At 42.4% G+C, this 11,620-nt stretch overlaps 1 protein-coding gene across 1 annotated transcript; it reads right to left on the bottom strand.

Annotated features, from left to right (window-relative positions):
• Positions 1-208: 208 nt before the first annotated feature.
• Positions 209-11,561, bottom strand: C2H11orf54 (chromosome 2 C11orf54 homolog). The gene is made up of 9 exons (XM_040055554.2): positions 11,474-11,561; positions 8,847-8,969; positions 6,777-6,875; positions 5,742-5,815; positions 5,083-5,184; positions 4,012-4,188; positions 3,142-3,291; positions 2,505-2,621; positions 209-483 (listed from the first exon to the last, which is right to left on the bottom strand). The coding sequence occupies exons 2-9, from the start codon at positions 8,902-8,904 to the stop codon at positions 310-312; spliced, it is 951 nt and encodes a 316-aa protein (XP_039911488.1). The 5' UTR covers positions 8,905-8,969; positions 11,474-11,561; the 3' UTR covers positions 209-309.
• Between the last annotated feature and the right edge of the window lie 59 nt (positions 11,562-11,620).

Below are 11,620 nucleotides of genomic sequence, written 5' to 3'. Positions count from 1 at the left end.
CTTATTGTTGACCAGAACTTGGTTTCATGTTCCTTTCTAAACATAATTTCACCTCTGGTTCCCCGTCGCCAGCTGTGGCCACGCAGGAAGCTCAACCAAACAAAAGGAAAACATACAATAACGTTGCCATTAAATTACCGCTTGAATTCGGTCGTAACTCCAGTGACACGCATGCTCCCTTTGACACAATTAAGAAGGCGGCAGCTTACTGTTCTCATATTTATTCTTAAATGTGGTAAGTGTGCGCAATTGAAAGCATTACAAAACTCAGCATTTGTCCTTGAGGAAGGTGAAGTCGGCCCGCGGGGCTCAGTCTCTCCCGACGAGGTGCGTCTCCTGGGGCCGGTCGATGCGGAAGAGCAGCTCGGCGGGCTGGAAGTAGCCCAGGTACTGCACGCTGTCCGGGCTGGTGTCCTGGTGGTAGTGCCCTCCTTCCCCGTGGTGGCTGAAACAGTGCGTGTGCTCCACCCGCAGATCGAAGCCCTGGCACCAGAGAGAGGCCCGTCAGCATCGCGTTCATGGGAAACAGCATTTAAAAGTTGCGGGATGGTCTGTCCTAATGCGCATTTTCACACATCTCCAAACGTTAAGCAGTGAAAATTTCCAATTTTCACAATTTCTTACTTGTGAAACCAGTAAGAAATAGGAATTTAGAAACTGTGACAGCCCCCAGCTTTTGGTGTTAATCTGACTGAGGTCTCCTTTTTAACCTCTTTTTTCTCCCCATCTTTCTTTCCATTGGGATTAAATAATGCAGTCGTGCCAAGGAACCCCTGCTGGAAATCAAACCCCTTTGCACTGAATTGCCACGGGCCCGTGTGATAAAGGGACTGTCTCTGCTCCAGTTCTGGGAGGCAGCTTAGATGAATATGGGAAGAGCAGTGAATAAAATGGCAACTAACATCCTAAAAACATGAGATCAACACCACCAGTTTTATGTACCATAGAATGGGTTGGGTTCAAAGGGACCTTCACAGGTCCCAACCACCCTGTCATGGGCTGGGACATCTTCCATTCAACCGGCTTGCTCAAAGCCCCATCTCTCCTGGCCTTGAACACTTCCAGGGATGGGGCATCCACATCTTCTCTGGGCAACCTGTTCCACACACTTAGCCTAAATTTTTTTTTATTTTTCTGTATGCCAATCAAAATCTGTTCTCTTTCAATTTAAAATCGTTGCCTCTTCTTTTGTCACTACATGGCCTGGTAAAAATCTTCTCTCCATCTTTCCTAAAAGCCTCCTTTAAGTAACTGGAAGGCTGCAATAATGTCTTTCTGGAGCCTTTTCCTCTCCAGGCTGAGCAATGTCAGCTCCCAGTCTCTCTTCATAGGAAGAGATGCTCCAGCTCTCTGCTCATTTTCATGGCTATCCTTGGGCCCTGCTCTAACTCCACATCTTTCTTGGGACCCCAAAGCTACATGCAGCACTCCAGGTGGGGTCTCAGGAGGGAAAGAATTACCCTGCTTGACCTGGCCACACCTGGTTTGACATAGCCCAGGTCAGGATTAGTTTTCTGGGCTGCAAGGGGATACTGGTGAATAGTAATATGGCATTGGAATGCCATTGCCTACTGCTCCCTTTGTAGTGACCTCAAACATTTCCAAAACCACAGGCCTAGCCAAGTGCTCTTGAGCTTGCAGTGTATGCAGACAGGAGAAGCCCAGAGGCATCCACCAGACAAGCTGCATTGGTTCTGAACGGAGCAGCTGCCAATGGCCACTTTCAAAGGACTCCTCAGTGGATTACAGGAAGATACACACAGTTTAGCCTGAGGCCAAAGGCTGCCACATAATGACACAATAAAATCACACCCTTCAACATATTTAAGCCTACAGTTATGTCCCACTTACCTCTGGAAAAACGTTTTTATATTACTGATGACTGCATTGTTATTTATTAGTCATTTTCATCTATGGTTTTCTGATTACTTTTAAACAAATAGTTTTCCTAATTATGAGCACCTTAACAGTTTTTGAAACCAGATTGGTTTTTATCCTGAATTATTTGCTGTTGAATTTGGTACTTGTGAAAGATGCTAGGTAAGCCTCCAGCATAAGGCTTTGAAGATTTCAACTTACATCAGCAACAGGACACATGCTTCGTGTCTTTTGACACAGCATTAGCAGAGGGAGTTCTTAGGAAAGCAAACTACATAAACACGTGGCTGAACCACCTTCTATGCTCTTGGCATTTTCCCCAGTGTGGCCAGCAGTGAATGTAAACCATACTGTTGGGTTTGGGATGCAGACACTTGCACACATCCAACTAGAATAGAACCATGAAGTTAATCCACTATGAACAACCACTAGGTTTCAGAACAGACAGACCTATGCTCAATTCAAACAATCCACAGAAATGAGAAGCTTCTCAATCATTGCCCCAGCTCTGGAAGAGTCAAACACAATATATAAACACACTCCCATTCCTGAAAGGAAAATCACATCCAAGACAAAATTCATTACAGGTCTCAGTCTATACTTAGATATGATAAAAAGAGACTCACTGGATCTCTGGAAACTATTACAGGCTGACAAATCAGTGGAGCCTTCATTTCAAAGAATTTGAGCCAGTTATTCACATCCTCATCAGTATTCAGGGGACAGGCAGAAAATTCTGGAGGCTAGAGCACAAATAAAAGGTTTTTAAGTAAAAGGAAGACACTTGCATCAGGATACTTTTTCTCTAGCAACTTTGCTTTTTTCCTCTCCACTATTCTGTTCATTTTCCTTCTTGACTGAAAGAAGCTCACCAGGGTCCATCACTCTGTTTCTGCCAGAAACAGAAGTGACCAGAATACTGCATCTTTCATTGCACAGGTAGTGGAAAAACTACTGAAGTGAAGATGCTCCTCCTCTTATAAGTATCATCTGAGTTCATGCATTTCATTTCAATTTGTTTTACAATAGTTCTTTAGCTGCACACAGATTTCAAAAGATGATGGCATTAATGCCAACTAAAACAGAATTACTAGTTTTGTAACATTGATTTTGTAATGTCAACTCTTTAATACAGTGCTCATCCTAATAGTTTATGCATACATTTAAAAACACAAAAAGTGAAGGAGCAAAGATGTTACACCCTGATTTATACTTCTGTTTTGAGGAGGACAAAGAAAGTTACATGCATAGAGAACAACGTACCATAATGTGAATCTTTGCTTTGCCCTTCTGAATGATAAACGTACCACCCATCCCAACGGGCTTTTCTCCATAGTGTTTCTCTAACGTTTGTCTCAGACAGGACACGAAGTTAAGCTCCCCAGTTCTTCCATTGGCTTTCACTTCAATGACCTGGAAGATAAAGTCAGTTTGTCACTGCTGACTCCTGCTGCAATAGTCTGAAAAGGTCTGTGAAAGCTGTTCTGAAATTCTCCCAAGCTGTTAACCCAAGATCACTTTTGGAAAAGGTAAGCTTTCATGCAAATGCTGCTGCACTTTCATCTTTCCAGTATGTGACCAACTCTCTTTTCCTTACTTCTGTTCAATGCTAGCTTTGCCTGTAAAGGGAGCTGGGCAGCACAACATTTACCCATACACGAGACAGTGACTTGAGCAACTCCCTTCTGTCCACCAGCTGGCTTCCACTCAGTCAGAAACACTGGGTAACAGAGAAGACTGTTCATTTTCCATGCAGCAGTCAGGTTTTTGACTGTTCTGCCAGCACCTGGCTGTGTCAGGAGAAGCACTTGTGCAGAAAACTACCTAAGTGCCCATGTCTCATTTACACAAGTATGTTGCACCATTACCTTAAGTCACTGCTAGTTTGGATTGGATTTGGATCAGTGATTTATGATGTAAAAGTTTTAGTAAACTAATACCTATCCCTTAAAAATTCAAGTGCCCCTGTCTCCAATAATTCTTCCCCTCAATCACTGGCATCAGATCCTTATTTTTGCATGTTTCTTTTGTGGAATTATTACTTTACTGTTATCGCAGAACACTGATAGGAGAACCATGAGTTTCCATTCAGTTACAAAGCACTGCAAAGTCACCTTTGGTCGAAGTACGTACCTTACCAGGTTGGCCCTCGCTGGCATAAAGGTTGGCCAACAGTCCAAACTCACAGTCAGTGTATTTACTGCTATACTTCTCAAGCAGGCACCCTTTATCTGCAGGGTTTATCTGAGCAACGTAGCTCCCATTTACAGCAGGCTTTTTTTCACTCTTAGTTTTAACAATAGGGATAAACTGGGAAAAAGAACATATAAGAATAAATCAATAAGAACATGTAAGAATCACCCAATTGAACTGAACTCACGTAAATGTAATTTAAGCTTTGGACCATGATCCCAAGAAAAACAGCTCTGTCTCTCAGGATGAGGCCTGTACTGGTAAGAAAAAATGCACTAATATTGTAATGTAATTGAAAAGTCCAGAAAATAGGTCTAGTTTTTCTGAACAATCAAAGTAAACATTATATAAAGATGAATGTTAGTGTTAAAAAAAAGGACAAAAGAAAATGGATCTATAATCTGCATGCAAGTGTTGGAATTCTATGTAATACTCTCTCAGTGTACAGTAACAACCACTATTATAGTGGTCCAGATTTAATGCTGATATGGACTATCTCATCTGCCAATAAATCCATCAAAAGAGACAGCAAGACTAAAGGTTTATGTGATTAACCAAAGTCTCTATAGGCAATAGTTTTTGTCTCCTACTCCTCCTGCAGTTTTTAATTTTCTGCATGGTATCTTTAAAATTCACAGCTTCATGTCCAAGAGGGTAAAAGACAGGGAATATTTCAAAGGCATTTACTGGTAAGTTTGAGAAGCATTTCTAAATCTTGGAATTAAAACCTCTAGTCAGGTCTTTGTCACTCAGTTTCAAAAACCATGTTTCTTGCATGCTTCAAAGTAATCACATACTTCCTGGAGAATAGCAAGTTAAAAATTAATCTTTATTATCTTAGGAGTATGCACCTCAGCGGATGCTCCTCATCTCAATTCCTTCTAATGTGTTTGTGGTGTGAAAGTGTTTATTAAATACATTGTTGTTAATGGGGAATACCCAGCATGATACTGGTCTACTGTTATGATACTGCCATAAAATCATTGAGAACCATAACCCTTACATACTGACCTCAGCATTTTTTCCAAGAACTCTGGATGAAACAGCTCCAGCTCCAAGAATGAAAGCTCCAGGCAGCTCTATGTCCTTTGCAACTGTATTTAGATCATAAACCTGCAAAAGAAAAACAATACTTCCATGCCTGGAAGTGTCCAAGGCTAGGCTGGATGGGGCCCTGAGCAACCTGACCTAGTGAGTGGCATCCCTGCTCACTGCAGGAGGAGTTAAAACTAGATTATCTCAAAGGTCTCTTCCAACCCAAACCATTCTATGATTTTGGTGTGGTGCTCTGATCGACAATTGTCATTCTGTTCACTGTAGTCCTGGAGGCATTTAATTCACAACACCCACCCTCATTAAAATTTTGCTAATTAGGTGGAACATGGCTTCTGAACACAACGTAACATCTAGCAATAACAAATTTGGTAGATGTCCATTCATTTGCTAAAAGATAGATTCTACTTGTATGTTCCCTGCTCATTTTATTCAAAGATTGTATTATTGTTCTTATTAGATTTGTGACATACAACACATATCAGAATCAATCTCATTAAACATTGAAAAGTGTCTTTCACAAGCGTAGAATCCTAGTATCTCTTAGTCCTTAGTTTTGTTTATTGCTTTTCTTTTGACAAATGTATTAAACCCCACAGCTACAGGGCAAAACTCACTTTTTCTTTCTGTGCAATAGGTATGAGGTAAGGAACACCTCCCACATCTGCTATCCTAGGCTTTCCGCAGATTCCTGGGAAAATACAGCCAGTTAGCTTGGTAAAATCTTTTTCACCGATAATCTTCAATAGGTACGCATTCTAACCTGCAAAAGAACTGGTTTCTCAAACTTCTCAAACCCTTGAGAATACTATTTCCCTAGCATGCTTAGACAAAGTGTTGAACTATTAAGAAGTCCAAGCCCTAAAATTATTCGCCGTAGCATTTAATGCTATGCAACATGTTGTAAAATAACATTTTCTAAGCACAAAAAAAAAAAAAAAAAAAAAAAAAAAAAAAAAAAAAAAAATTATGCGAATGGACAACTCCTTCCATTTGCCAGTTCTCTAGTAACGCCCTCACCATACAGCAGAGACCTCTGCTGGGACTCCACTTGCAAAATTTTAGCAAAGTTGAAAGCTGTCTCAGGACAAGTCATCCCACTTATTTCGATATGCATTTTGAGAAGGGATGAATAACCGCCTGGAGGTGGTTCTTTCACACTGATGCCAGAGGGAACTCAGATGAGTAGCACAGATGACATGTCTGTCTTCCAGACAGCTAGTGTCAAAGAAGATGAATCCCATTCAGAATAACACAGTTTCACTTCCTGACATACATGAATGCCAGGAATATAAAAATTAGTGGAAGCACAACTCCTTAGGTTCAGATAGTGATTGGCATGGTTCTAAAAAATTTCTCCATCTAAAAGATAACAATTTCAAAACCCTTTCAGTACACTAAATAAAGCTTATGAAATAAGTAGGTATGCAATGATAGCTTAAGGGAAAAAAAAAAAAAAAAAGAAAGGACAAGTACTTAGTAATGAATTCTTGTTCATACATCAACTAGGAAGCAAACACAGACATAAAATTTAGCTCTCCTCTCATGTATATTCTTTACCTGAAAAACATTTTAAGCTCTCTCAACATCTTTAGAGGATCATGCAGGAAGAACTGGAGAAGCCTTAGTGGAAGACAGGAATGCTAGATTACCTTTAGCAGGAAAGTTGAAGGGTTCCTGAGTCAGATCAGGACAGTCTATAACAGAGACTTGAGCATCAGCAAAGTTCTCTTTAAGCCCTTTCTGCAAAACTATAATAAAGAATAATGGCAAAATTATTGACAATGAAAAATTACCAAGAGTCTGACAAGTTTCTAACAACAATAAACATATGTTTGGACTTTATTTCTGCAAGATACATTACTTTTGCTTACCCTAAGTAACTCCACTGCTTTAAATTTCTGCAGGCACTTGTTATATTACTCTGAGCTTCAGAGAGGAGCAAAAGTTTGTTCAGATAATTGTTTGCTACATTAATTAATTTTCAGAATTTATAAAACATTTTCATTGAAATACAGTGACTGCTCCAAGTAGCACTAGGAGCAGCACAATGTGAAGTAACATGGGTAAACTTCAATCACATTCAGCAGTGGTTTTGTTTCAAAGAGCAGACAATTACGATCACAGTCAAATATGATGCAAGAGCAAAGGAGGAAGCAAGATTTAGCTGAATCAGTTTTTCACATACATTAACCAGACAGTTTGCAGTAGCTTGATTATAATCACAAACCGTCTCTGCTGTCTGGAAATTTCTATCGCCATGGGATACTGCCTATGATGTTTATGCTGTTGTGGAGATTTTTCTGGGAAGTGCCACTGTCACAGCAAGACATAATGAACTATGTTGGTGATATCTAAAATTTTTGGTTTGCTTCATATCAATGTTTTTTAGGCTCAGAACCTGCAAAGTCACTCAAACAATGGGGAGGATTAGATGAGTGCGTTGCTCAGAAACAACTTCTAAACCTTTAGTGTGGGATTGTCTTCACATACACTGCTTCAAATACAATGTTGAAAGGTCCAGGTTCTTTCTTGCCTGGGGGTCTGCTTTGACAGATACCTCAAACTAAAGAACAGAATATCCAGTCTGTGATCTCAAATCTGGTGGTTCCTTATTTACACTGAGAACTTTCCTGTGCCTTTTACCAAGTTGTTGACCAAAAGGCCCAGTAGCTGGTACTTGGTACGTTTCTAAATACATCTCAGTACCTTCTAGTACGTGGACAAGGACAGTAAAAGGGCACTCCTCAAACTATACCCAAAATCTGAACAGCAACACAATTCTCAGCTTACAGGAGATCCTCAGGACAGATGTGGAAAAAAAAATTCTGCTTTGTGATGAAATTTTTCTGATACTTTTCCAAGCTGTTCTACTGCAAGTATATGGTGTTCTCTGCAGAGCTTCCAGGTCTACAGCAGCTCTGGCCTACTGCCCCATCTGACTGGGTGAGAAAAGCACTGAGAACCACCCAGGGCACTGCTGGCACCACATGTTCTCAATACACGGAAATGTCAAACTGACACAGATTCAGGAAAGTGGCAAACTGGACTTGAGGATCAATCTGAAAGACAAAAAACTTTTGGTGTATCTGCTGCAGGGGAGAGACTGCCAGAAGGAATAAAGTCTTCCTACTAGGGCAAGAAAAGAACCTCACAAGCAACTGGGCTGAACCCAGAAGTCCCTTCCAACCTCAACCACTCTGTTATTCCAAGCACATCTTGCAAAGGCTTTAGAAAGAAGTAAACTAAAGATGTTTCCTGCAGGCCTGTTCTAAGGCAGTCACCAAATGAGGAGCCAACTAGGTTCAAGCAACAGGATCTGCCATAATACACTGCATCTTGTCAGTTACATTTTGAGCAGTCCTGAAAAAGAAAGAAATACTAGAGGGTAGAGGAGAGAAGATGATTCTGTATGTGTAAAGAAGTTTGGTGTGTAGCGGTCAAACTTTCATGACCTGCACACAAATCTGCATATGCAGCAGTTTTAAAGGGACGGAGAGCCTGTCTGTGTGTTTACATGTCTTGGGGGCTTGGGGGAGGAGTAATTGTTTGCTTGAAGAAAATCATCATTTATAGAGAAATAGTGCTGTTCTTTACCTCTCAGTGTGCTAAAAGCAGGAATTCTGTATGTACTAGCCATAGAAAGGCTATGATGTGAGCTTTAAGGTAAGTTTGAAGAGTACATTACAAGTTTGTATAAATTCACACTTTGCACCACTTACCCCCAGCAAGCTCCTCCAGACTGGGGACATGAAAAGCAAACCTTTCGACTTTGGCCATTTCCTAATAGGTGCTGATTTCTTCAGGGAAGAAGTTATGGTAGAGCACACTGCAGAGTGACCGGTCTGCCAACAAAGATAATAGTTTAACAATTTAAACATGCTCAGTTCAACATGTTAATTATTTTTCAATTTCACTCAAGAATACAAAGAAAAAAATAGAACTGTAGTTCTGCCATCACAGGAGAGACTGACAGCTTCAACAGTAATGTTAAATTTCTTCTGCACTTTAGAAGAAGATGTGTCTGTCAGCCCTATAGCTGGCTCAGAGCATCACACATAGTCCTCAAGCTGACAACTGGGTGTAGGGAAAACACATCCTACACTGAATGCAGCTCAAGGAATCAGGGGATTTGGGTGCCTTTTTAAAGCCTGGAGTCACAAGAAAGTTTTGAAAGAAACCTGAGCTTTTCTGAGCACGTCAGCTGCCTCCTAAGGTCTTCCCAACCTTAATGTTTACTTTTCCAGCATTGGTTATGTTGGACTTTCAACCCCAGCTCTGACATGGTCTCCAATTGATTCTGGGCATGTGTTTCACCTTCCAGAGAGGAACAGGCTAGCAGCAAAATAGAAATCAACAGCAGCAAATTTTGCAGTACGGGTACAGACCCTGTAACAAAAAGTTTTGAATATGAGTTTAAGAGCCCCTTCACAAATGAACTATACTTCAGCCAGCCTTGCAGCAGCAAGGCCAGCTAGAAGGGCAAGCCACTAGCTCAGGGCAGAAACAACTGATTGTACACTACCTAAAAACCAGCTGCAATCATTAACTCCTTGGGCACATACTTGCTGCACACAGCAATAAAGAATAAAATCTCAGGCGTTGAAGGAAAAAGCCAAAATCCTAACTACATTCCTAGGCCTGACTGGGTCTTTGTTAGGAGGGACTACAGTGTGAGACAGCTTCTTATGTATAGTTCTAGCTTCTGTTTTTAAAAAATCCTAACTTTTATGACTGTCAAAAAATGTAATTGTCCTTATACTATCAGCCTCTTGAGTTTGCATAAAGGAAAAGAAAAAAGTGGGGGAAAAAAATAAGAGTGGGGAGATCGGAGCAATCACTTAAATGAAATCTTTGAGCTCAAGGCTCAGCCACCCCAAATACTGCTGTAGCAAGCAGTAGAGAAAGGAAGAAAGACTGCAACCTGTGTATAGTAATTCTCATCTTAGTTCGTCTTATCTAACGCCATGGTTGACCTTGTCCCTCCTCTGGCTCTGGAGGAGAAAGTAGCAGGCCGCATTTGGTGCCTCTGGGAGAAGCCTAATGTCAGGTGGATTTTACTGTGCACCAAGGGAGTAATTAGCCATAGGCAGAAAGTGAGGACATGGCTTTGGCAGCATTGTTTTAGACAATCCTCATCCCCTCAAGAACCTTTTGCCACATACAAAGGAGGCTGTGCCAGCACTCAACACATTGATTGTCCTGAAACAGTCTGAGAAGACAGGCTAGAACTGCTGTTGTGCAAAAGGCAGAGGCCAGACTTGTACAGTATTCAAATAAGTTAGCTCCCCTCAATCAAGAAAGGAGAGAAGGACTCTGGAAAATTTTGATGTACCATAATAAACCTAATCTGATTGGTAGACAGTAGTTCTTACCAAAAGGACACAAAAGAGGAGATCTTGCTCTTTTGATCAAGATCAAGAGCAGATCTTGCCCCACCACTGCAAATATTCACAGGGGAATGAATTGTGTGGGGTGGGACAGAGAGAACCTGAGACAACAGCACACAATTAAGATCCATCATGGAGAGGTGACACTGAACTGCTACAGAAGATTTCAAAGATCACAAATGCTAAAGGGATGATAAAATTATTATAGATGCAGGATGCTGCAGCTACAATGGAGGCAACAAGTGTGTAAAGACTTAAAAGTCTACAAGTGGGAAGATAACATCAGAGAGAGTAGCCAGGTGCCAGGAGAACGCAGATGAAATGTGAAGCATGAGATTAATTATGTGTGTGAGGTGTCTAGTATCAAAACCTAAATTGACACTAGTTTGGAGGGTTAAAGCCGAAAGGGAGAAGTTAGAGGCAGGCAAGACTTGAGTCGGGGAGGGGGTGGTGCGGGAAGAAATATCAGTGGAAAAAATTGAAGATGGCAGTTGTGAGAGAGAAATTTAGCGGTGACACCAAGGAAGACATCCACAGACGCAGAAGCTGTACTTCTCTCCCGGGGCGGTGCGAGGAGATCCCGTACGGGGAAGAGGAAGGCTGCAGGGCAGCAGAAGCAGCTGCTTGAGCGGCTGGGATTTGGGGAGGGGATGGCTCACGGCAGGGTGTTAATAGGAGAGGCTCGGGTCCGTAGGGACAGAGCATCCCGGCAGGCAAAGGCAGCGAAGAGCACTGGAACGAGGGAGCGCTAAAGCCGACAGCACGCTTGGCATGGCTGTGAGGGGAAGGAAGGGGCTGTTCAGGCTGGAGCAGCCGGCTCGGAGGAGCCTGGGCAGCGCGGGGAAGGACACGCAGGACAGCACGAACGGGAGCCTCTCACCGGGCGGGAACCCGAGGGAGCCGGGACCTGCCCTAGCTCTGCTACGCACCGACCGCCGCTACGGCCCGACCGCACGTACCTGCCCTGCCGTCCGGGACTGGCACTGCAAGGCACGGCACGGCACGGCTCCGCTCGGCTCCGCCCCCGGGCGCGGCCATCCCGCTGCCACTCCCAGCATGGCGCCATCCTCCTTCCCTCCCTTCCCCTCCTTCCCGTCGGCCCACGC

Source organism: Hirundo rustica, chromosome 2 (assembly GCF_015227805.2).
Source record: "Hirundo rustica isolate bHirRus1 chromosome 2, bHirRus1.pri.v3, whole genome shotgun sequence".
In the NCBI taxonomy this organism is placed as follows: Eukaryota; Metazoa; Chordata; class Aves; order Passeriformes; family Hirundinidae; genus Hirundo; species Hirundo rustica.
Note: the sequence above shows the minus strand (reverse complement) of the source record. Positions and strands in the feature narration are given on the sequence as shown.